This window comes from Pongo pygmaeus, chromosome 9 (assembly GCF_028885625.2).
Source record: "Pongo pygmaeus isolate AG05252 chromosome 9, NHGRI_mPonPyg2-v2.0_pri, whole genome shotgun sequence".
Taxonomy (NCBI): Eukaryota; Metazoa; Chordata; class Mammalia; order Primates; family Hominidae; genus Pongo; species Pongo pygmaeus.
Window position 1 is genome coordinate 121,030,154 of NC_072382.2, and position 25,763 is coordinate 121,055,916.

Below are 25,763 nucleotides of genomic sequence, written 5' to 3' on the forward strand. Positions count from 1 at the left end.
AGAGGAGTTTGGGTAAAATTTATCTCTTTAAGTCTGATTTAGTGAAAGAAATATTAGGTCTGGATACTTAAAAATTCTTTTTATTAAGACTTTTTATTTATCTTTTATTTAGATATGTTATATGATGATAAATATACTTGATAAATACACCTGCAAAGCAGGAAATAATACATCGGTTTCCTAACATTTTTTTCTTTTGTGATAGAGTGATTATAGCAGTACATAAGTTCTTCCACTTATTTGTTGAATTCTCTTACCTGTCATCCTAAAAAAGTAAATTTGTCCATGTTCATGCTTAGCTATTAAGCTTTATTAATTCAAGATTAAAAGCTTTAAAATATATGACTAAATTTTTTCTCGTTTACTTCATAATATCTATTTGAATGGAGGAGATAAAAGTGGAGGCAGTGAATGCAAAGTATTTCTTCATTGTATTTGTATCTTTCATATGATCTTAGAGCAAAAAGTTTCTAAAACCCTTCTTTAAATAAAGACAACAATATCACTGAATATGTAACATCCTCAACAGCACATTTCTTTTCTCTTCTCTACTTTTTTATATCCTTGAATAATACTGGTCAGAAAGAATATTTGAAGAGGTTCTTTCTAAATGTATTTTAATATTCATGTTAATTATACATCTTGTATGGTGAATTTGGTGCATTTAAAATAAAAATAATTGTATGTGTTTAATTATTGCGTTCTGATCATTTGTAGGCGAAACCTAACCAAACTGTCCCTCATCTTCAGCCACATGCTGGCAGAACTAAAAGGAATCTTTCCAAGTGGACTCTTTCAGGGAGACACATTTAGGATTACTAAAGCAGATGCTGCGGAATTTTGGAGAAAAGCTTTTGGGGAAAAGTAAGTCTCAGAATAATGAATTTGAACTATGAAAAACTAAAGCTTACGAGTTTTTTCTTTACTTTTTTACTAATGAAATATTTAAAATTTGGGAACTCTCTGAGAAAAGTAATATGTGTACGTATTTCCTAGCTTTGGTTAAATATTTTTTGCTCTGTTCATTGTTTTTAAAAAATAGTTTTGCAGATTAAATTGAAACCCATGCTCTTTGAATACTCTTCCCTTTCTCTCCCCATCCATTGTCCCTTTTTTTTTTTTTTTTTTTTTTTAAGACGGAGTCTTGCTCTGTTGGCCAGGCTGGAGTGCAATGGTGCAATCTCCACTTACTGCAAGCTCTGCCTCCCGGGTTCACGCCATTCTCCTGCCTCAGCCTCCCAAGTCGCTGGGACTATAGGTGCCTGCCACCACGCCCGGCTAACTTTTTGCATTTTTAATAGAGACAGGGTTTCACCGTGTCAGCCAGGATGGTCTCGACTTCTGACTTCGTGATCCACCCACCTCGGCCTCCCAAAGTGCTGGGATTACAGGCGTGAGCCACCACGCCCAGCCCCATTCTGCTCTTAATGGACATGTACATTTCACATTATTTGCTATCAGCAGTGAACAATATCTAAATTGTCTTCATATGTAAGAAATTGTCTTTATTTACATACATAGGAGTGGAATTGCTAAGTCTTGGGGTTTTACATCTTCTGCTTTGCTAAGTATTGTCCAGTTTCTTTCCAAAATGGTGTACCAGTTCATATTTTACAGTAGTCTCGCAATTTGGCTAATGCTGGCGATGTGAATTGGTGTAATATTTTGCTTTATATTCCCTGATGAGAAGGGAGATTGAGCTTCTCACCTTTATGACCAGTCAAGATTCTTATTCTTACTTGCCTGTTCCTATTTCCTATTTCCTAAGGAACCATTTTCTTATTGAGTGGTTTATCTTTCTCTTATTATAGGTTACTAGTTCTTTGTTAGTTACTTACATTACAAATATCTTCTCCCAGTCTGTGGCTTACCTTTTCCATTTTGCTGTATTGTCTATATATATATTATATAGGTTGATTTATGCGTCAAGCTTGTATTTTTAAGTATAAATATAAATATCCTGGGTTTTGTCGTGTTATTTTTTTTTTGAGACAGGATGTCACTCTGTTGCCCAGTCTGGTGTGCACTGGTACAATCGATCATAGCTCATTGCAACCTCAAACTCTTGGACGCAAGCAGTTCTCCCAAGTAGCTGGGACTATACGTGTGTGCTGCCAGGCCCAGCTAATTTGCAGACAGGATTTTGCTGTGTTACCCAGGCTGGTCTCGAGATCCTGGCCTCAAATAATCCTTCCCCCTGGCCTCTCAAAGTACTAGGATTACAAGCATGAGCCACTGTGCTAGGCCCAAGTTTCTCTTTAAAGGCCTTCATTTTTGGCCAGGCACAGTGGCTCACTCCTGTAGTCCCAGCACTTCAGGAGGCCAAGGCAGGAGGATTGCTTGAGGCCAGAAGTTTGAGACTACTACCCTGGATGACATTACAAGACCCAGTCTTTATTTGTAAATTATTTTTTCTTTTTCTTTTCTTTTTTTGCAGCAAGGTTTCACCCTGTTGCCCAGGCCGTAGTGCAGTGGCACGATCTCACTTGCAACCTCCGCCTCCTAAGTTCAAGTGATTTTCCCACCTCAGCCTCCAGAGTAGCTGGAACTAATTAGTCCAGCTAATTTTGTTTGTTTGTTTTTGTAGAGACAAGGTTTCACCATATTGCCCAGGCTGGGCTCAAGCAATCTGCCCACTTTGGCCTTCCAAAGTGCTGGTCCTCCCAAAGGCATGCGCCATGGCGCTTGGTCCCCTTCTTTCTGTTCTTAAAGAAGCTGAACTGTATTTTGAATTAAGAGAATTGAAATTGGTGAGAGAGCTTAATGTGGCTCTCCTTCCTTTCCTTGGTTATGGCGATGCCTGGAATTATCTCTGTTATTTCATTTTGTGCCTCCTCTCCACCCCTGCCCCAGGACAATAGTCCCTTGGAAGAGCTTTCGACAGGCTTTACATGAAGTGCATCCCATCAGTTCTGGGCTGGAGGCCATGGCTCTGAAATCCACTATTGATCTGACCTGCAATGATTATATTTCGGTTTTTGAATTTGACATCTTCACCCGACTTTTTCAGGTAGGATACTAAAAAAGTTGACTAAGCTGGTTACTGCTACTTTTCTGAAGAGAAAGCTTTTTTTTTTTTTAAATAACGTTTGGGGTTTTTGTCTGTATGAAAGTATTTTAATTCATTTTAGGAACTATGCCAAAAAAAAGATTAAAACTACCTCATATTACAAATATATGTATGTGTGTGTATGTATATATAGTGAAAATGACAGCTATACCACCTGCTTTCTTCTCTTCACATCTTTCCTTGTTATTGAATATTCTTCTTTTGTATCATTTTAATGTTTGTGGAATAGCCAGAATATGGATATATTAGTTTTCTGATATTGGATATTTGTGTATGTTTGCAACTTTTTCTCCTGTTTTATTTAAATTGACTGTTAATATTGAGATGTTTGGATGCTTCAAAAACAACTCCTTTCTTTTTCTCTAAAAATAATGCTTTTTCTGGTGTTCTTTGTGCCAATTTGCATACGCATTTATTTGGAACTTATTAGTTGCACCTGTAGGCCCTATCCTTGTTTTCAGTTTGTTGTTGTTCAACCCCACTACTGTTAATTAGAGCTTTACAAATTCTAGAATTTTCATTTTGTATTGTTAAGTTTCTCCCTATAAGCATATATTCTTTTTTTCATAGCTTTTCGAGTTTTTAATCTCCTGAACACATGTGTCTTCCCTCTGAGTGATGGTATAATTAAAAATTTCTGACAATGAATTGAGAGTTGGTGTTGTTTTTTTTTTTGTTTCTCATTGCCCTCTGAGTTGGTTGTACGTCTTACCTGAATAGTCTGTGATTGATCTTGTTTCTTTAGCCCTGGTCCTCTTTGCTCAGGAATTGGAACAGCCTCGCTGTAACTCATCCTGGCTACATGGCTTTTTTGACGTATGACGAAGTGAAAGCTCGGCTCCAGAAATTCATTCACAAACCTGGCAGGTCAGTGCAGTGAAGCAAAGAGATTTATTTTTTTGAATTTTGTTATCTTGAGACTTCTGCTAGTATAGAAGAAACATGACCTTTATTAGTTTTGCAATAGCCAAGATTCTGCAATAGGATTTTGATATCTGTTTATCAGACGTATTGACTTAATTCAGAACCTACAATTTGATAAATGTTTTCAGGCCACTTAAGAATTGAGTTTATGGCCAGGCACAGTGGCTCACGCCTGTCATCCCAGCCCTTTGGGAGGCTGAGGCGGGCGGATCACGAGGTCAGGAGTTTGAGACTAGCCTGGCCAAAGTGGTAAAACCCTGTCTCTACTAAAAATACAAAAATTATCCAGGCATGGTGGAGGTTCCTGTAATCCCAGCTACTCAGGAGGCTGAGGCAGGAGAATCACTTGCACCTGGGAGGTAGAAGTTGCAGTGAGCTAAGATCACACCATTGCACTCTAGCCTGGGCTACAAGAGCGAAACCCCATCTCAAAAACAAAAACAAAAAAGAATTGAGTTTTTGTGTCTTTTGCTTCTGGTGTGGAGTCATGGAAGAAGTTACTCTCTTTTTAAAAATATTTTCTTTCTTTTTTCTTGTCACGGACTTGAAGCTCAGAAGAAGTTATTCTTGGTTGGGTGTGGTGGCTCACGCCTATAATCCCAGCACTTTAGGAGGCCAAGGTGGGCAGATACTTGAGATCAGAAGTTCAAGACTGGCCTGGCCAACATGGCGAAACCCCATCTCTACTAAAAATATAAAAATTAGCCAGGCGTGGTGGCACATGCTGTAGTCTCAGCTACTCGGGAGGCTGAGGCAGGAGAATCACTTGACCCAGGAGGCGGAGGCTGCAGTGAGCTGAGATTGTGCCACTGCACTCCAGCCTGGGTGACAGAGCCAGACTCCATCTAAAAAAAAAGAAAGAAAGATATTGTTATTCTTGACGGTCCTTTTGATTTTTGTCTGTATCTTGCCTTGCCTTCCACCCTAATACCAGCGTAATCTACTAAAGCTTCTGTTTATGTCTGTTCATAGTTATATCTTCCGGCTGAGCTGTACTCGTCTGGGTCAGTGGGCTATTGGGTATGTTACTGCTGATGGGAACATTCTCCAGACAATCCCTCACAATAAACCTCTCTTCCAAGCACTGATTGATGGCTTCAGGGAAGGCTTGTGAGTACCTACTGCATACCATCTGTTAGAGTCTAGGAACTTAGGGGCTGTACAACCTCATCATTAATGACTTTATTCCAGGTTTCTTAAACTGCAGACCAAGATTCAGGAAAATATTAACAGATGATATTGATTTGACCTTCAGGTCCTGGAAGATTTTTGTTTTTCTTTTTTAGGGATTCCATCAGTGAAATTATTCTCTACCTACCGCTTCAGTTATTACCGTAAATAAACTTTATCTTTCTTTTTTCCAAATGTTAACTTATTTTCAAGCCTATGTTAGGTTTTAAAATATACCAATTAGCAGAAAATTTGACCAGTTATTTAACTAGCCGGCATTCAAGTGATTCAATATTCCTAATGGCCATAGGCCTCAGTGGCCTTCATCTGCTTTCATCCTCACTTCACTTTTGTTCAGCAGCATTTTGTCAGGCCTTGGGCTTTTGTAACCTATGCTGCTATTTATAACTAAGTCCTTATTTATTCCAGAATTGCTATTCCTTTGAGAATTCAAATTAATTATCAGTTGGTAAACACTTAAAAATACTAACAGTTGACCAGATGGCAGAAAACTAGCTTGTGTTTTAAAGTGATTAGGAAAATACATTTTATATTATACATTATCTTTTACTTACAATAGCATTGGGTTGGAAAGAAGTGCTGCCCCAAATGTCAGAACAGTTTGATGCTAGAAACTGTGGATCTCCCTGGCAAATGATCTCAGTAGCTTAATTTGCATCTTGTTACATTGCCTTTAAATTGGTGTCTCTCATTTTCTTAAACTTGTAAATAAAGGTATTTCAGGTCTTTGATCAAAAGCAAATGCAGTTTAAGTTAAGGATTTAAGCCGGGTGCAGTGGTTCACACCTGTGATCCCAGCACTTTGGGAGGCTGAGACGGGCGGATCACCTGAGGTCAGGAGTTCAAGACCAGCCTGGCCAACATGGCAAAACCCTGTCTGTACTAAAAGTACAAAAAGTTAGCCGGACGTGGTGGTGGGTGTCTGTAATCCCAGCTACTTGGGAGGCTGAGGCAGGAGAATCACTTGAATCCAGGAGGCAGAGCTTGCAGTGAGCCAAGATCACTCACTGCAACTTCAAAAAAAGTAAAAAGAATCTGTCACACACACACACACACACACACACACACAAAGAATTTCTATCTGGTGGCTATCCATTGATTAAAAATGGGTTGGTAAACTGTGACCCATGGGCCACCTGTTTGTTCCCCGGATGAGCCAAGATAGTTTTTCCTAAGAGTCGTTTTGAAAAAAACAATCAGAGAAGAATATGTGACACAGACTAATGTGGCCTACAAATCCTAAATGATTTTCTATCTGGCCCTTTACAGAAAAGCTTTGCTAACCAACCCCTCGATTAAAAGATAGAGCCTATGGCATTGTTACCTGGAGAAGGAATAACAGTTTTTGGAGAATATCTTTGAACTGTTCTGTGTTATTTATTTTTTTGAAGTATTATTTTTTGGAAGTATTTATTTTTTTGAAGTAAGATTTATCTTTATACTTACACCACGTTGCCCTTTTAGAATGGAGAAACTCTCAGATTCCATTTGTCTATATTAGCAAGCACTGGTAAATTGGCTTCAATAAAACCCAAGGTTGGTTACTCTTTACAGCTATTTGTTTCCTGATGGACGAAATCAGAATCCTGATCTGACTGGCTTATGTGAACCAACTCCCCAAGACCATATCAAAGTGACCCAGGTGAGTTGTGTTTCACATTATAACCATATCACTGGACACAAGCTTTAGTATATTCCTTATAGAACTGATGGCATAATTGAATTAGTGAATTTGGTGACTAGATTAGTGAATTTGTGTGTATGTGGTTTCACTTTAAACCCTGGAGCTTAAAATAGGACCCAGACTAGATGCTTTCTGGTTTAAGAGAAAATAAACCACTATTGTGACATTTTTATATAAGCAAAATTTGTATAGGAAACAAGTCTTCACTTTTTCTGTTAACATTTATAATTGCAGTTATTTATTCAACTAATAGTCTCTTAATTTTTTTTAATCAAAGGAACAATATGAATTATACTGTGAGATGGGCTCCACATTCCAACTGTGTAAAATATGTGCTGAAAATGATAAGGATGTAAAGATTGAGCCCTGTGGACACCTCATGTGCACATCCTGTCTTACATCCTGGCAGGTACGGATCTAAACAGTGACTTTTTTCAGCTATGTAATCACCTTGGAAAATTCGGTATTATATAGCCTTTACTGATATAAGGGGTGGCCTGGCTTTTGGGGTTAGGTTTAAACTTTTTTTTAATCTCTAGGAAATGTGTTTTCTAGTAGATTAATATTTTAAGTATTTTCAGATGCATCTGTTACTGTCTTTTGCTTCTTCTGCAGGAATCAGAAGGTCAGGGCTGTCCTTTCTGCCGATGTGAAATTAAAGGTACTGAACCCATCGTGGTAGATCCGTTTGATCCTAGAGGGAGTGGCAGCCTATTGAGGCAAGGAGCAGAGGGAGCTCCCTCCCCAAATTATGATGATGATGATGATGAACGAGCTGATGATACTCTCTTCATGATGAAGGAATTGGCTGGTGCCAAGGTAAGATGGCAGTTTAGGAGACTGGCAAAATCCATTATGAGTTGTGTTCTAAAGCCGTAAAACACTTAACGATATCCAAACTACAATGATAGGTAGTATTAATAGCTAATATTTATTGAGCATTTACTATATGACAGATACTGTGTTAAGCACTTTACTTGTTTTTTACTCAGATAATCTTTACTACAACCCTATGAGTACATACTACTATTATCCTTATTTAACAGAATAAGAAACTGAAGCACAAAGAGATTAAGGAATTTGCCGAAGATCACACAGCTAGTAGGTTGAAGCATCTGTGACCAGGCATTCCAGCTTAAGGCCCATGTTCTTACTGTCTGTATTTTAGGACTAAGACTTTATTCATATCTCTTGGTGGAGAATGTGAGGGAGAAATAAAAGAACTGGACCCTCTTTTGCTAATGCAACTAGAATAAGTTCTGTTCCCTTTTTTTTTTTATTTTAATGGAGTCTTGGCATTAGAAGATTGGGGCTGGGCATGCCTATAGCTCATGCCTATAATCCCAGTACTTTGGGAGGCTGAGGCTGGAGGATCAGTTGAGCCCAGTTTGAGGCCAGCCTTGGCAATATAACGAGACCCTATCTCTACCCCCGACTCCAAAAAAAAAAAAAAAAAAGCTGGGTATGGTGTTGTGCACCTGTAGTTCTAACTACTCTGGAGGCCAAGGCTGGAGGATCAGTTGAGCCCAGCAATTCGACATAGCAAGACCGTATCTTTACCATCACTGCCCTCATGCCCCCCTAAAAAAAAAAATAGCTGGGCATGATGGCGTATGCCTGTAGTTCTAACTAATCTGGAGACTGAGATGGGAGGATTGCTTGATCCCAGGAATTCAAGGCGGGAGTGAGTTGTGATTGTACCACTGGACTCTAGGTTGGGTGACAGAGCGAGACCCTGTCTCATAAATAAATAGTAATTGTATACAATGTGTAGTGTGACTTATTTCTGTAAAAAAATTTTTTTAAGCATATACATAGAAAAATTGGATGACTACATACCAAACTAATCACTGTTATTTCTGAGGATAGGAATTCAGAGCACTTAAATTCTGTGGAATATTTGAATTTTTTACAATTAATGCATATTACTTTTTCAAAGAGTTTGTTGTGCTAGATGGTTGACTGCTATATGGGATAAGAAGTCTAAGACAAGGCTTTCAAGGAGGTAATCGTTTTACTTAGGAAGAGGACATATGTGCAGGTGAAACGCTTCAACACAAGGCAGACAGTGAACATTGTTCCAAATTGTTGGGTACACTATAAGTCGGATAGGAGTTTAGAGGAAAGAAGTAAAGGAACACACTTTCCCTAGCCATGTAGAAATGCAAACAGAAAAAAAAAAACAGCCTCATATATTTTGTCATTTGGCCATTCCATAATTTATTTTGTTTTCCTTTTAATGAACATTCATATTGTTTGCAGGCTTACATATATTGGCCTGCTTTTACAAGTCTGTCTAGGCTAGCAGTGGGATTGCTGCATAAGGGAGTGTGTATTTCAACTGTGATAGAGGGGAGGGTTATAATTAACAGAGGGGCTTATGGGAATATCACAGTGATAATGGTATTTTGTTTTTTAGCTGGATGGTAGGTAAGTACATGGATGTTTTATTCCTTGTACTTTATAGTTCATTATATATTTTGTATGAATAAAATAATTTGAGTGAAAATATTTTAACTTTTGGATAGTTATTAAAGTTTATCCCCCTTTTTTGATCTTGAAATCACTCTTGAAGGTATGGAAAAGAATGAGAATGCCTGTTTCTTCACATCCTGGTAGATGTTGTTTGTTGTTTTATTTTGATTTGTTTTTAATATACTGAATCTACTTATAGTTGGTGAATGCACATGGATTTTTTTTAAGGTTTAAAAGAATTGCTAAAAAACCTACAAAAACATTGGTTCCCTGCCTCTGCCCCCTCCAGCACTTCTCTGTCCCCTCGTTCAGAGTTTTAATTCTTGAAACTGTTTACTACCTCTGTGTTTCTTAACCATATGCTTATACTGCTTTTTCTGGATTCTTGATCTCTTCACCTCAGATGTTGTGGGAGAGGGTTTAGGTCTCTTATTATCTCCCTCCTCCCTACTCCATATCCTCCCACTACAGTTACTTGAATTTGGCTTAGTACTCAGTGTTTACATAATTTCACTCCTTACTGTGCCAAGTAACATACTATATAATAATTACTTTTGCTTATACAACTTTCTGCTTTTCCTGGTATAATTATTTTTATTTTCTTAGTTTTCAGTTTGTACCTGTCACTGCCAGATCATACCGTACTCTCAAACATCCTCTCAATATAGTTTCTATGAAATAAAATCTGTTAGTATAGTAGTATGTGATACCATGTACTGCTGTGTAGGAAACAGGAGTCATCTGTGTTCCGCTCCAGTCTGCTCCAGTTATTCTCTATGCCACACTACTTGTCACCCTGAGGTGTCCCCTCGCCATCCTCATGGGACTTCATTGCCTCTCCTTTGTTGGAGTACCTTGGTTCCCGTGTTTTCCTCTTTTTTGCTTTACTTCTTTGTTTATGTCCTTAAAGTAGCTTTCTGTGAAAGGGTGAGAGAGAAACTTCTTGAGATCTTTGGTATCTTAAAATGCCTTTATTCAACCCTCAAACGTGAATTGACTAGTTACAGAATTCTAGGTTAATAAATATTCTGCTCTAAATTGTTAAGGCTTCACTGACTTCTGGCTTCTAATGTATTTTTGCTTTTCAGTGCTTCCTTTCCCTCTGTCACCAAAAGCCTTTTTTTTTATTTTTTGAGACGGAGTCTTGCTCTGTCACCCAGGCTGGAATGCAGTGGCGCAATCTTGGCTCACTGCAACCTCTGCCTCCCGGGTTCACGCCATTCTCCTGCCTCAGCCTCCTGAGTAGCTGGGACTACAGGTGCCTGCCACCAGGCCTGGCTAATTTTTTTTGTATTTTTAGTAGAAATAGGGTTTCACCATGTTAGCCAGGATGGTCTTGATCTCCCGACCTTGTGATCCGCCTGCCTCGGCCTCCGAAAGTGCTGGGATTACAGGTGTGAGCCACTGCACCTGGCCTACCAGAAGCTTTTCAGATATTTTCCTTATCCTTGATTTGATGAAAAATGTAAGGGTATTTTTGGTTTGTTTGTTGTGGGTTTCCTTTCCTTTATTGAGCTAGATATGTAATAAACCCTTTCTAGTTGGATATTTATGTCCTTTAAGTCTTGAAGTCTTGGAAATGTTTATTTCTCTGATCACTTATTTTCCATTTATAAATTTATAAAGGTTCCACCTTTTCTGGAGCCTTACATGCTATGATAAAAGAATATTGAGGCCGGGTGCGGTGGCTCACGCCTGTAATCCCAGCACTTTGGAAGGCCGAAGCGGGCAGATCACCTGAGATCAGAAGTTCCATACCAGCCTGGCCAGTGTGGTGAAACCCTGTCTCTACTAAAAATACGAAAATTAGCTGGGCATGGTGGCGCATGCCTATAATCCCAGTTACTTGGGAGGCTGAGGCCGGAAAATGGCTTGAACCTGGGAGGCAGAGGTTGCAGTGAGTCGATATCGCGCTATTGCACTCCAGCCTGGGCAACAAGAGTGAGACTCCATCTCAAAAAAAAAAAGACTATTGCAAGGATCCATTATGATGTTGAGACATGAATTTAAAAATATGATTAGTTCAACCCTCTGTGCTTAAGGAATGAGAGAAAGATTGATGATCGGCAGAGAGGGCCTTCCAGAATGGGGAAAGGATTTAAAGAATGATACGGAAGTCGAAATAATCATTAGAATGTGCAGGAAACACTGAGGAGATGAGCCTGAATAGAGCAGCGTTGATGCTTGTTAGGGAGTTGTGGGAAATACCTTTCTTTGGTTGCAGAGACCAGATTAGAAAGACCTTTGAAAGCTGGGCAGGAGGGTGAGATTTTGTAACAGGGCAAATTGGGAGTTACTGGTGGTTTTTGAGTTGGTGAGTGTTTGAGAATGGCTAAGCTGATAGTGGTAAGCAGAAGGATGTGGTGAGATAAACTACAAGTTGGGAAATTCACTAGATTGTTTTAATAAATCACGGCCAGCCGCGGTGGCTCACGCCTGTAATGCCAGCACTTTGGGAGGCCAAAGCAAGGAGGATCACTTTAGCCCAGAGGTTTGAGTCCACCCTGGGCAACATGACAAGACCCCGTCTACCCGTGCCCCCCCCGTCCCCCCCCAAAAAAAAGCCACATGTGGTGGCGCACAGCTTGTCCCAGCTACTTGAGAGGCTGAGGCAGGAGGATGGCTTGAGCCCAGGAGGTCAAGGCTGCAGTGCACCATGTTTGTGCCACTGCAGTCCAGCCTGGGCTACAGAGCAATACTCTGTCTCCCATAGATAAATAAGGTCTGGGGTTGGTAAGTAGAATGAAATGGAATATACAGGTATGAGAATCTTTTAGGGAAAAATCAGCAGGATATAGCTACTGACAAAATAATTATGATGAAGTGAGAGGAGGCTTGACTAGTAACTTTGACTTTTGTCATTGAGCTATTTAGCTGCTCATGCTACATTGTCAGCTAATTGGGAGCCCGTTATCTTAAGCATGTGGATAAAGCAAAGAGCTAAAGATGAGAGCTTTTCTGTCATCCACCACCCAACACTAATAACAGGACTAAATATGGCTGTTTCTCTGTCAGTGTTGCTTTGCTGTTGGGGAATTTAAATGTAGAGTAGCATTTTTTTTTTTTAATGAATTACTGTATATCTCTTGACAGCTTACTTTGACAAGCTTATCAGCTATTCCTAAGCCTGCTATAGGCAGGGAAATGGAAAAGGTTATATATGTGTTCTGTCTTCTAATTTGGTACCTCATTTTTTAGAGCTCAAATTGGCAGAAAATATTAATCCCTTTTAATTCTTTTTTTTTTTTTTTTTTTGAGACAGAGTCTCGCTCTTTCGCCCAGGCTGGAGTGCAGTGGCGCTGTCTCCGCTCACTGCAAGCTCCGCCTCCCGGGTTCATGCCATTCTCCTGCCTCAGCCTCCCAAATAGCTGGGACTACAGGCACCCGCCACCATGCCTGGCTAATTTTTTGTATTTTTAGTAGAGACAGGGTTTCACCATGTTAGCCAAGATGGTTTTGATCTCCTGACCTCCTGATCCGCCCTCCTCGGCCTCCCAAAGTGCTGAGATTACAGGCGTGAGCCACCACGCCCAGCCTTAATTCTTGAATTGAAATAATTTATTTCTTTGGAAGGGTTCAAGATGCTTTTTAGTGATATTCTTGATCATTTTTCTTTACAAATTCACCTTAAAAAAATTTTTAGTTAAAAAAAGTTTTTTAAGGAGGGATCTCACTGTGTTGACCAGGCTGGTCTTGAACTCCTGGCCTCAAGCAATCCTCCTGCCTCCCAAAATGCAGGATTATAGGTGTGAACCACTGTACCGACTCTCATCTTCTTTCTTATCTTAATAACCCACAGAGAATTCACCGTCATTGATCTCTTTCTTTATTATGTCCCTTAAACATTGTTTTCCCAGGTACTTTGTTGAGAGGTTAATATCAGTACCCCCTCCACCGCCATCCTTTTTTTAATTTTTGTCGAGACAGGCTCTTGCTCTGTTGCCCAGGCTGGAGTACAGTGGCAAGATTATGGTTCACTGCAGTCTCAAACTCCTAGGCTCAAGCAGTTTTCCTGCTTTAGCCTCCCAAATAGCTGTGTGCCACTATGGCCCAGCTAATTTTTTATTTTATTTTTTGTAGAGACGGGTTCTCATTATGTTGCCCATACTGGTCTCGAACTCCTGCCTCCCAAAATGTTAGTATTACAGGTGTGGGCTACTATGCATGGCCTGCCCCTTTCTTTTTATATGGATTCCTATTTTTAATCTTGAAAAGATTTTTTTCTTTTTCCAAAGATGAGGGGGTAGAAAACTGTAGTAATTTTTAAAATTGTAAGCTAGGAAACTTTTTGTAGCCCTGTCCTTTCTAAATAGATTACCTGTAGCTTGCAATGGGTATGGTGTTTCTGTGATTGAGAGTGCCCTCTTATGGTGACACAAAAATTATTCAGGAAGTGCTGGAGTCTCTGGAAGTTTTTTAAGAGGGTGTGTGCGACCTCAAACCTAAGTCTGGCCCATTTGTAGTTGCAAGTGTTCCCATGGTATTTGCCATCCACAGCTTTAGGAGAGTTGAAAGGTGCCATTTCCCCAAACGAAAGTAACCTGTTAAATTTTTTATGTACCCTAGGTGGAACGGCCGCCTTCTCCATTCTCCATGGCCCCACAAGCTTCCCTTCCCCCAGTGCCACCACGACTTGACCTTCTGCCGCAGCGAGTATGTGTTCCCTCAAGTGCTTCTGCTCTTGGAACTGCTTCTAAGGTAAAGCATTTTCCATTACTGCAGTTTTTGGATTCTTTGCTGTGTACTAGTGGGTTTTTATTGATTTGCTTTCACCCTGCTTCCACAGGCTGCTTCTGGCTCCCTTCATAAAGACAAACCATTGCCAGTACCTCCCACACTTCGAGATCTTCCACCACCACCACCTCCAGACCGGCCATATTCCGTTGGAGCAGAATCCCGACCTCAAAGACGCCCCTTGCCTTGTACACCAGGCGATTGTCCATCCAGAGACAAACTGCCCCCTGTCCCCTCTAGCCGCCTTGGAGATTCATGGCTGCCCCGGCCAATCCCCAAAGTACCAGTATCTGCCCCAAGTTCCAGTGATGCCTGGACAGGAAGAGAATTAACCAACCGGCACTCACTTCCATTTTCATTGCCCTCACAAATGGAGCCCAGACCAGATGTGCCTAGGCTCGGAAGCACATTCAGTCTGGATACCTCCATGGTGAGTCTTAATTTTGAAACTATCTAACCTGTTAAGAAATATGTGTGGGCCAGGCACAGTGGCTCATGTCTGTAATCCCAGCACTTTGGGAGGCCAAGGTGGGTGGATCGCTTGAGCTGAGGATTTCGAGACCAGCCTGGGCAACGTGGTGAAACCCTGTCTCTACAAAAATTACAAAAATTAGCTGGGCGTGGTGGCACATGCCTGTAATTCCAGCTACTCGGGAGGCTGAGGTGGGAATATTGCTTAGGCCCAGGAGGCCAAGCTTTCAGTGAGCCATGATTGCACTACTGCACTCCAGCCTAGGCAATAGAGTAAGACCCTGTCTTGAAAAAAAAGAAGAAAGAAAAAGAAATATGTGTGGATAGAAGTTTATGGGTTGAAATTTTGTGATGGGTTTTATATGGAATTCAGAGATGCTATAACATAATTCCTACCCTCAAGAAGTATGGCTGGGCGTGGTGGCTCACACCTGCAATCGCAGCACTTTAGGAGGCCGAAGCAGGTGGATCACCTGAGGTCAGGAGTTTGAGACCACCCTGGGTAACATGATGAAACCCCATCTCTACTAAAAATACAAAAAAGTAACTGGGCCTGGTGGCGGGTGTCTGTAATTCCAACTACTCAGGAAGCTGAGGCAGGAGAATCACTTGAATCGGGAGGCAGAGGTTGCAGTGAGCTGAGATCAGGCGATTGCACTCCAGCCTTGGCAACAAGAGTGAAACTTTGTTTCAAAAAAAAAAAAAAAAAAGTGTATATTCATAGACTAGATGAGGCAGTTTGTAAATATTGCAGTAAATGTCCTTTTATAAATTCCATTTGTAATCTAACTAGAAAACACTTAAGTTTTAGAGAAATAAGAGGTTATTCCCAGATACGGCAATCATGAGGACCTTATAGAAGGAGTGGCATCTGAATCTGAAGTATTTCTTTGGAAAGTGGATACGGTTTTCAGATTGATAACAGCCACACTGACAGAAATGCTGAAGATGTATTGTGGAATGATGATTAGGTTATTTTAAGTAGAGCAGAAATTTTGTCAGTAGGAGAAAGAACTGGAAAGGAACATCACACTAGATTAGAGAGAGTTGAATACCCTCTCCCAAAAGAATTTTAATTTATGTGGTAGGAAATGAAGAGCATTTGAAGGAGGTAGGTTATTGGTCCTTTGTCTAAATATGCAAGAAAGGGTCCAGAACTGGGAGGTGGGGGAGGAATATTTGATGTTTTGTTCATTTATGCACTCAACAAAAAGTCTTGCCCTCACAAAGTTTATATTCTAATGGGAGGAAGATGGAATATGAACATGTTAATTGAATAACATAGTATGTTCACAGTCACAAGTGCTATGGAGAAAAATAGCCCAAAGAAGGGTATAGAGAAAGCTGGCATAGGAGTGGGAGGTATGTGGAGTTATAGAGTACAATTCTGAGCAGAAACCTGTAGCAGTAGGGAGGATGTGCCATGCTGATCCAGGGGAGATTATTCCAGGATGAAGGAAAAAGCAAGTGAGTTTGGGAGAGACTGTTTGAAGAATAACAAAGGGGTTTAATATAGCCAGTACTAAATGAGCAAGAGAGAGAATCATTGTTTATGAGCAGAGTGGGCAGCCAGATTAGGTTGAAGCCTTTCGAGAGCATGAAATAAAGACTTGTTAAGGCTTGAAAAGCAGTCAGTGGGTGGAAAAAAAGATAAGAAGTACCACATGTGTACCGCATGCGCATAGAAACGAAGCTTTTACCTGGCTGACTGTTGAATTTGAAATGAGCAGTTGATGGAAGCATCAGCAAGTAGGCAGTCAGAAATCTAAGGAGGTAGAATGGGAAGAGTGAAGTTGAGAAATGTTGTGGCACTAAGTGAATGGCGTCTCTTGGTTGCAGAGAAAGGGTAACACTCAAGTGGTAGCTGTGGGGTGGATAGCCTAATTAGTGAGTGTGGATTAGGTTTGACTTTCTGGCAGCATCAGTATAGAATGACCGTTTTGCGTTTGGATATAGATTATTTAAGATACTAATGGTATTTGTGTAGATAGCCAATTTACTCAAATCTTTTTAGAATAAAACCAAAAAGTTCATTTCCCTGGCTCTTTCTAGATCTCCACCTCCCTAATCTTTACATCTGAAGGTTCTTCGGAGCCTTAAGGCCCCTAAGCATTTGGTCAGATGTGATAACCCCTGGGCATGGCATTGAGGGTTAGATTTGTATCTGTTACTGTTATTTTGAAAAGGTTCAATAAGAGCAGAGGCTCAGCTGTGGTAAGAAAGTTGTTTTTCAACACTTTTCTTTACTTTCCAGAGTGTGAATAGCAGCCCATTAGTAGGTCCAGAGTGTGACCACCCCAAAATCAAACCTTCCTCATCTGCCAATGCCATTTATTCTCTGGCTGCCAGGTAAGTCTGCTAAAGCTATATTTTGTACAGTGGAGTTGTTACTTGTAAAAAGCTTACTTGCAGAAAATTGAGAAAACCGAGAAAAGTGTAAAAAAGAAAATAAAAATCTCTGTTTGCACCATGTAAAAATGATTATATTTTATGTTTTAGAGTATTTCCTTCTTTTCCTTTTTCTGCATACATGTACCTAGATCTGTGTTGCTGGGGCCTGTCAATTTTATTAATATTTTCAAGGAAGTAATTTTGGATATCTGCCATCTGTTTCATTGCTCTGTGCTCTTTATTCTTCCAGCTTTCTTTACGTTTAATTTGCTGTTTTTCTAGCTTCATGAAATGGATGCTCTGTTGATCTGCCCAGGCTGCCATGACAAAATACCACATATTGGGTGGTTTAAATAGCAGAAATTTATTTTCCCTCAGTTCTGGAGGCTGGAAGTCTGAGATCAGGGTGCCTGCATGGTGGCTTTCCGATGAGGGCTCTCTTCCTGCATCTCACTATGTCCTTACATGGCCATCCTCAGTGTTTGCACAGATAGAGAGAGAGAGAGAGAGAGCGCGAGCGCACGCACAAGCTCTCTGGGGTCTCTTCCTATAAGGACACCAATGCTGCTGGATCTGGGTCCTCCTATCCTTATGACTTCATCCAACCTTAATTACATCCTTAGAGGCCCCATCTCCAAATACAGCCACCCCTCAGTATATATGCATGCAGGGGATTAGTTCCAAGACCCCAGGATATACCAGAACGCACATGGTTGGGTCCCACACTTGGCCCTGTGGAACCACATATATGAAAAGTTGGTCCTCCCTGTATGTGGGCTCTAATGAATACTGTATTTTTGAGCCAAACTTGGTTGCAATCAGAGAACCCAAGGATACAGAAGCCTGACTGTGTTTATTGATGAAAATCTATGCGCACACTGAGAATAAGGGCTTCAACAGATGATTTTAGGGGGCACACAAACAGATGTTTTACGGTATTCCACCCATTTTGATATGTCATATTTTCATTAAGTTCAAAATACATACTTTTTCTATTTGTGATTTCTTCTTTAATTTATGAGTTATTCATATGTTGCCTGATTTTCATACATGTGAAAATTTTCTAGTTATCCTTCTGTTACTGCTGGCTTTATTCCAATGTGGTCAGAAACCATACTGTCAACTAATTTATGGTAAAATTTGGTAATTTGTATCACCCTCAGTTCCTAAGAATGTGTATTTTGCAGTTTTTGTGTTGTAGCATTCTATATAAGTTAATGAGGTCAAGTTTGTTAATTGTGTTAAATCTTGTATCTCCCTAGAATCTTTTTTAAAATTTCTCTGCTATTGGATAACTGAGAGGAGAATGTTAAATTCTCCACCTGTGACTGTGGTTTTTTTCTTTTCCTTTTAGTTATATTTATTTGTGTTATCTGTGTATTTAGCCTATGTAATTGGGGTACATAGAAATTTAGAATTTTTGATACTAAATAAGTTTTTATTATAATCAAATACCTCTTTTACTCTGTAGTTCTATTTCTTGCCTGCCTTAAGTCTGCTTTGCCATATATGAAAGTGGCTACATCACCTGTCTTCTAGTATTTGCATAACCTCTGTATTATACCATTTCACTCCTTCTGTTTTTTTTTGTAATATGGAACGCCTGATGGATTTGTGTCATCCTTGCGTAGACGCCGTGGTAATCATCTCTGTATCGTTCCGGTTGTAGTGTATGAGCTGCTGAAGTGAGCACAACTCCTATTCTTTAATAGTTATCAAGAGATTCTGTCATGCACTCTTGACTTACTACAGTTTCTTTTATTTATTTATTTAGAGATAGGGTCTTGATCTGTTGCCCAGGTTGGAGTGCAAAGGCTCAATCATAGCTCACTGCAGCCTCAACGTACTGGGCTCAAGAGATCCTCCCGCCTCAGTCTCCTGAGTAACTGGGATTCCAGGCATTCGCCACCATGCCTGGCTAAGTTTTTAATTTTTAATTTTTAATAGAGACAAGGTCTAGCCGTGTTGACCAGGCTGGTCTTGAGCTACTGGTGTCAAGAGATCCTCCTGTCTCAGCTTCCTGAAATGCTGGGAAATACAGATGTGAGCCATCACACCCAGCCTAGAGAGTATTTTAAATCAGCATCTCTGTTTGTTGCCCAGGCTGGAGTGCAGTGGCGCAGTCTCGGCTCACTGCAGCCTAAACTTCCCAGGCTCAAGTGATCCTCCTGCCTCGGCCTCCCAAGTAGATGGGACCCCAGATGCGCACTACCACACTCAGCTAATTTTTGCATTTTTTGTGGAGATGGGGTTTTGCCATGTTGCCCAGGCTGGTCTCGAACTTCTGGGCTCAAGTGGTTTGCCTGCCTTGGCCTCCCAGAGTGCAGGGATTATAGGCGAAAGCCACTGTGCCCAGCCCACTTTTAATTTTTTAAAAAGATAGTTGGCCGGGTGCAGTGGCTCACGCCTGTAATCCCAGCACTTTGGGAGGCCAAGGCGGGCGGATCACGTCAGGAGATTGAGACCATCCTGGCTAATGCGGTGAAACCCCATCTCTACTAAAAATACAAAAAAATTAGCCAGGCATGGTGGTGGGCGCCTGTAGTCCCAGCTACTCGGGAGGCTGAGGCAGGAGAATGGCATGAACCCAGGAGGCAGAGCTTGCAGTGAGCCGAGATCTTGCCACTGCACTCCAGCCTGGGCGACAGAGCGAGAGTCCATCTCAAAAAAAAAGAGATACTTTCACTGAATACAGCGTCTGTTTTTGTTTTGTTTTGTTTTGTATGTTTTGTTTTGAGACGGAGTCTTGCTCTGTCACCCAGGCTGGAGTCCAGTGGCACAATCTTGGCTCACTGCAACCTCCACCTCCTGGGTTCAAGCGAATCTCCTGACTCAGCCTCCCAAGTAACTGGGATTACAGGCACACACCACCATGCCCAACTAATTTTTTATTTTTTTATTTTTTAGTAGTGACAGGGTTTCACCATGTTGGCCAGGCTGGTCTTGAACTCCTGACCTCAAGTGATCTGCCCGCCTCAGCCTCCCAAAGTGCTGGGATTTATAGGTGTGAGCCACTGTGCCTGGCCCAGTGTAGCATCTGAACTGAAGTTGTTTTCTTTCAGCAGTGTAAAAATATTATTCCACTCTCTTTTGGCTTCCATTGTTTCTGTTGAGAAATTAGCTGTCAGCCTTAATGTTACTCCTTTAAAGGTAGTGTTTCTTGGCTGTGAGTGGTGGCTCATGCCTGTAATCTCAGCACTTTGGGAAGCCAAGGCAGGAGGATCACTTGAGTCTGGGAGTTTGAGACCAGTCTGGGCAACATAGTAAGACTCCCATCTTACAAAAAATAAAAAATCAGCCAGACATGGTGGCACATGCCTATAGTCCCAGCTACTGGGGAGGCTAAGTTTTGCTGGAGCCCAGGACGTTGAGGCTGCTGTGAGCTGTGATGGCACTACTTCACTCCAGCCTGGGTTACAGAGCAAGACCCTGTCTCAAAAAAAGAACATAAAATAAAATTGAAAAATAAATAAATAGGCCAGATAAGTAGGCCAGATGCAGTGGCTTATGCCTGTAATCTCAGCATTTTGGGAGGCTGAGGCAAGCGGATTGCCTAAACTCCGGGGTTTGAGATCAGCTTGAGCAACATGGCGAAACCCTATCTCTATGAAAAAGATACAAAAATGTAGCTGGGCATGGTGGTGCCCAGCTGCTCAGTGTGTGTGGTCCTAGCTGCTCAGGAGGCTGAAGTGGGTGGATCGCCTAAGCCCAGAAGGTCGAGGCTGTAGTGCGCCATGATTGTGCCACTGCACTCCACCGTGGGCAACACAGTGAGACCCTGTCTCAAAAAATAAAAATATATATTTTTTAAAAATGATAATGTTTATTTTCCTAGCTGCCTACAAAAAGTTTTCCCCCTCTCTGGGTCCCAGCAGTTTTATTATATCTTCCTTTGTGGTTTTGTTTGTATTTATCTTGTAATCCTTCGTAAGTTTTCATAAGTTTTTTTTTCTTTTTTTTTTTGAGATGGAGTCTCACTCTGTCACCCAGGCTGGAATGCAATGCTGCGATCTCAGCTCATTGCAACCTTTGCCTCCCAGGTTCAAGCAATTCTCCCACCTCAGCCAAGTAGCTGGGATTTTAGGCATGTGCCACCATGCCTGGCTAATTTTTGTATTTTTAGTAGAGATGGGGTTTCACCATTTTTGCCAGGCTGGTCTCGAACTGCTAATGTCAAGTGATCCACCCGCCTCAGCCTCCCAAAGTGCTAGGATTACAGGTATGAGCCACTGCACCCTGGCCTCCTTTTCTTTTTCAAACACTAACTAGAACCAAACCTTCGTAAGTTTGGTAAAGTTTATTTAGTTTGTGATATTTTTAATCAGTTTTAGGACATTGTCAGCCACTTTTCCTGAAAACAGACTGAATATTGCAGTCCCTCTTTGTCCTCCTCTTTTGGGACTACCTTTTCCGGAATGTTAGACCTTTTCACTATGTCTCCGAGAGCTCTTATGCTGATGTCTTTTTTTTTTCCCATTATTTTTTTCTTGGCATACTTTTTTTTTTTTTTTTTTTTGAGGTGGAGTCTCGCCTCTGTCACCCAGGCTGGAGTGCAGTGGTGTGATCTCAGCTCACTGCAAGCTCTGCCTTCCGGGTTCATGCCATTCTCCTGCCTCAGCCTCCCGAGTAGCTGGGACTACAGGCGCCTGCCACCACGTCCGGCTAATTTTTTGTATTTTTTTAGTAGAGATGCGGTTTCACCATGTTAGCCAGGATGGTCTCGATCTCCTGACCTCATGATCCGCCTGCCTCGGCCTCCCAAAGTGCTGGGATTACAGGCGTGAGCCACCGCGCCCGGCCTATTTTCTTTGATTTTTTAGATTTATTCAGCCTCCCTAGTAACTGGGACTATAGGTGTGTGCCGCCACACCTAGCTAATTTTTGTTATTTTGTGTAGATATAGGGTTTTGCTGTGTTGCCCAGTTTTATTTTTCGATACAGATGCTCCTCAATTTAAGATGGGGTTATGTCCCAGTAAACCCATTGTAAGTTGAAAGTGCATTTTGACTTACAGTATTTTCGACTGGGTTTATCCAGATGTTACTCCATTGTAAGTAGAGAAGTGTATTTAATGTTTATTACTTTTGCACCATTGTAAAGTTGAAAAATCGTAAGTTGGGGACTGTCTGTGTTGTATTTTTAAGTTCTAGTGTTTCCATGTGATTTTAAAAAATGTATCGATTCCATCCTTTTTTTTTTTTTTTTCTTTTTTGGGACGGAGTCTCACTCTGTCGCCCAGGTTGGAGTGCAGTGGTGCAGTCTCGGCTCTCTGCAACCTCTGTCTCCCAGGTTCGAGCGATTCTCCTGCCTCAGCCTCCTGAGTAGCTAGGATTACAAGCATGTGCCACCACCACGTCTGGCTAATTTTTGTATATTTAGTAGAGACAGGGTTTCACCATGTTGGCCAGGCTGGTCTTGAACTCCTGACCTCAAGTGATCCACCCACCTTTGCCTCCCAAAGGGCTGGGATTACAGATGTGAGCCATCGTGCCCATCCCATCTTCTTTTTTTATTGAACACATGAATTATTATTTTAATGGCCATATGTAACTTCAACTCTGTCCAGCTTGGCAAGACAGCCAGAATATCTAGCTTTTTTCAATTGCTGCTTTCTGCTTGTTTTCTCAAAATCTAGCCCCATGCGTAAACAGTTTAGGGATTTGCAATAGCTCTAGGGAAAATTGCCGGCATTTCAGGTATACTTCTCTGCTGTTCCCTCGTCTGTACTTTTTGGTCCCTTATACCTTGGCTGTCATTATACCTCAAAATTCCTGTCTCTTCTTAGTCTCTTTTCTGTTGTTATAACAGAATACCTGAGATTAAGTAATCTATAAAGAAAAGAAGTTTATTTAGCCCATGCTTTTGGAAGCTGGAATGTTGAAAAGCATGGTGCTGGCATGGTGAGGGCCTTCCTGCTGCCTTGTAACAAGGCATCAGCATATGAAGGTGGTAACTAAGTTTCCAACACGTGAAATTGGGGGACACATTTAAATCGTAGCATTCTCACCAGCCCATTGAGACTACTTTAAACCCCTAGTTCAAAACCCCTAATATAGGGCTTACTCTAATGTATTCTTTCTTGAATCTTAGCCTGTTAAGTCGTGGCTGCCTGGTTGCTCTCCAGTGTCTTCTTTCTTTTAAAGCATATATTGCCAACATGCTTTGTGAGAAGGAGGTTCAATTATATATTTTATGGACTTTATTAACAGAGAGTTATAATTAAAAATTTTTAAAGTTAGGCACGGTGGCTCACGCCTGTAATCCCAGCACTTTGGGAGGCCAAGGTGAGTGGATCACTTGAGGTTCGGAGATCGAGACCAGCCTGGCCAACATGGTGAAACCCTGTGTCTACTAAAAACACAAAAATTAGCTGGGTGTGGTGGCGGGCACCTGTACTCCCAGCTACTTGGGAAGCTGGGGCAGGAGAAACGCTTGAATCTGGGAAGTGGAGGTTGCAGTGAGCCGAGATCACGCCATTGCACTCCAGCCTGGACGACAGAGTGAGACTCCATCTCCAAAAAAAAAAAAAAAAAAAAATTGCCTTTTTAATGGCCCTTTTTACAAAAATAATACATGTTAACTAAAATTTAGAAAATATAGGTAAGCAGGCTGGGTGCGGTGGCTCACGCCTGTAATCCCAGCACTTTAGGAGGCCAGGGCTGGCAGATCATGAGGTCGAGATCAAGACCATCCTGGCCAATATGGTGAAACCCCGTCTCCACTAAAAATACAAAAATTAGCTGGGTGTGGTGGCATGTGCTTGTGGTCCCAGCTGCTCGGTAGGCTGAGGCAGGAGAATCGCTTGAACCTGGAAGGCAGAGGTTGCAGTGAGCCCAGATCACGCCACTGCACTCCAGCCTGGTGACAGAGTGAGACTCTGTCTCAAAGAGAAAAAAAAAAAAGAAAAAGGAAATATAGGTAAGCAACATTGAAGAAATAAATGTTATCTATAATCTTACTACCTAGAATCAGACAATAGTTAGCAATTTGATACATGTTCATTGCCATTCTTCCTTGTATGAAATCATATTGTCATTGCTGGTTTTCACTAGAAATATCTTGAACATCTTTGCATGTTATTACATATTCTATTGCAATGATTTTCAAATTATTTCACATGATTATACATCAGTGTAACTAAAGTGGAATCACAGTTTGTAAAATAGATAAGAACAGATCTATTGTAGTAGAAGCAGCAGTAGGCTTCTGTGGCTCCGGCTTGGAACCTCTAAGGCACTTGGGGACACAGTTGTGTGGTTCAATATTTATTCAGTACATTATTATTTGGTATTTAAGTTATTGCCTAATTTTCCAGCATTATAAATAATGCTGCAATGAATGTTCTTGATGGTTTCCTTAGGAGAAATTCTCAGAAATGGAATTTCTGAGACCAAGAGTATGCATGTTTGGTAAATACTTTTGTTGAATTACACAACAGAAACGTATCAATTCCTTATTTCTACAGCTGTGTAACAAAGTACCCATTCATTTCCGACTTCACTGACACCGTGTGGCCAAATACCACATTAAGAACAAACTAGGGCTGGGTGGGGTGACTCAGGCCTGTAATCCTAGCATTTTGGGAGGCTGGGGCGGGAGTGTCACTTGAACCCAAGAGTTTAAGACCAGCCTGGGCAACATAGTGAGACTCTGTCTCTACAAAAAAAAATTTTTTGTTTAATTAGCCTGGTGGTGTGGCACGTGTCTGTAGTCCCACCTACTGAGGAGGCTGAGTTGAGAGGATCACTTGAGCCCAGGACATCAAGGCTGCAGTGGGTTGTCATCATGCCACTGTGCTCCAGCGAAAAATCTAGGTGTTTCTTTCTTAATATGGATTGTCCTCCCGCCATCTCATTTTATTGTGAAAAATTACAAAGATAGTAAAGGTGAAAGAATTTTACAGTGAACACCCATATACTGATCACCTGGATTCTACTTTTAGCATTTTATTATACTTGTTTTATCAAACTATATGTCTGTCTTTTGGTGTTTTCAAAGTAAATTGTAGATACCAATACACTTCTGCCTCAGAACTTCAGCATGCGTTGCACAAATCTTAAGTGGATATTTCCCATTAATGGCAAAAAACCACAATTACTTTTGCACCAACCTAATAAAAGTAATATGTAGATATAAAAAAAAAACCTCAAGTGAGATTAAAGGGGACTTCTATGTTCTGTGTTAAGTTTCTATAGCACTTACATGTGTATTATAAATGTGTTGCTTTTATAATTAGGAGAACTAAGCATCAACAGACAAATAAATGAAAGAGATGCTCCTTGTAGCGTCTTTAGGATATGCAAAAATAATAGGAAGGGAGGAGAAACACAAATTCACACTCCAAGAAGTAGGTTTTTGTGTGTCTTTTTTTTCCCCCTACAATTTGGTGGGGTGTTTTTGTATTTCTTGGGAGTTTTTTCGTTTCATTTCATGGGGTGGCAGAAGTCTTGTTTCCAAAGTTTCTGGGTGAAAGTTACATGCGGATATAACAGCCGAATCCTTGATGTGGGAGTCGGTAGATCTGGGATCTAGCCTTAGAATTTATGCTAACGGCGGTCGCTTTATCTCTCTCTATTTTAAATTTTTCTTATATAAAACAAGGAGTTTGAGAAAGCTTTTGACAAGCTATGTATTCCTTGAAACCATAGGTAGAGTTTAGAATTGGAATTTAGTTTACAGTTCTAACATATTGTCAGAAAAAATCTTGCTGTTTCTCTAACTCTAGGGCCTGGGACTCTATAACGAAACTTCTGTAGGGGATTAGGACTAACCAGTATCTCAGGTGATTAGCCCAGTATATCACCTCTGAAGCATAAAAGCTGC

General features: G+C 40.9%; 1 protein-coding gene and 1 non-coding gene across 3 annotated transcripts in view; one reads left to right on the forward strand and one right to left on the reverse strand.

The window, feature by feature from the left end:
- Positions 1-25,763, forward strand: part of CBL (Cbl proto-oncogene) — a 101,895-nt gene that overhangs the window by 64,721 nt on the left and 11,411 nt on the right. For both annotated transcript variants that reach the window (XM_054438508.2, XM_063672211.1), the window contains 10 exons: positions 718-864; positions 2,854-3,010; positions 3,816-3,937; positions 4,967-5,104; positions 6,740-6,827; positions 7,147-7,278; positions 7,485-7,688; positions 13,911-14,042; positions 14,131-14,508; positions 16,804-16,898. In XM_054438508.2, coding sequence (XP_054294483.1) covers positions 718-864; positions 2,854-3,010; positions 3,816-3,937; positions 4,967-5,104; positions 6,740-6,827; positions 7,147-7,278; positions 7,485-7,688; positions 13,911-14,042; positions 14,131-14,508; positions 16,804-16,898 — 1,593 coding nt within the window. The remainder of the gene's footprint in view (positions 1-717; positions 865-2,853; positions 3,011-3,815; positions 3,938-4,966; positions 5,105-6,739; positions 6,828-7,146; positions 7,279-7,484; positions 7,689-13,910; positions 14,043-14,130; positions 14,509-16,803; positions 16,899-25,763) is intronic.
- On the reverse strand, positions 18,529-18,633 carry LOC129009107 (U6 spliceosomal RNA). Its single transcript, XR_008492647.1, has one exon. It is a non-coding gene; the product is annotated as a U6 spliceosomal RNA (small nuclear RNA).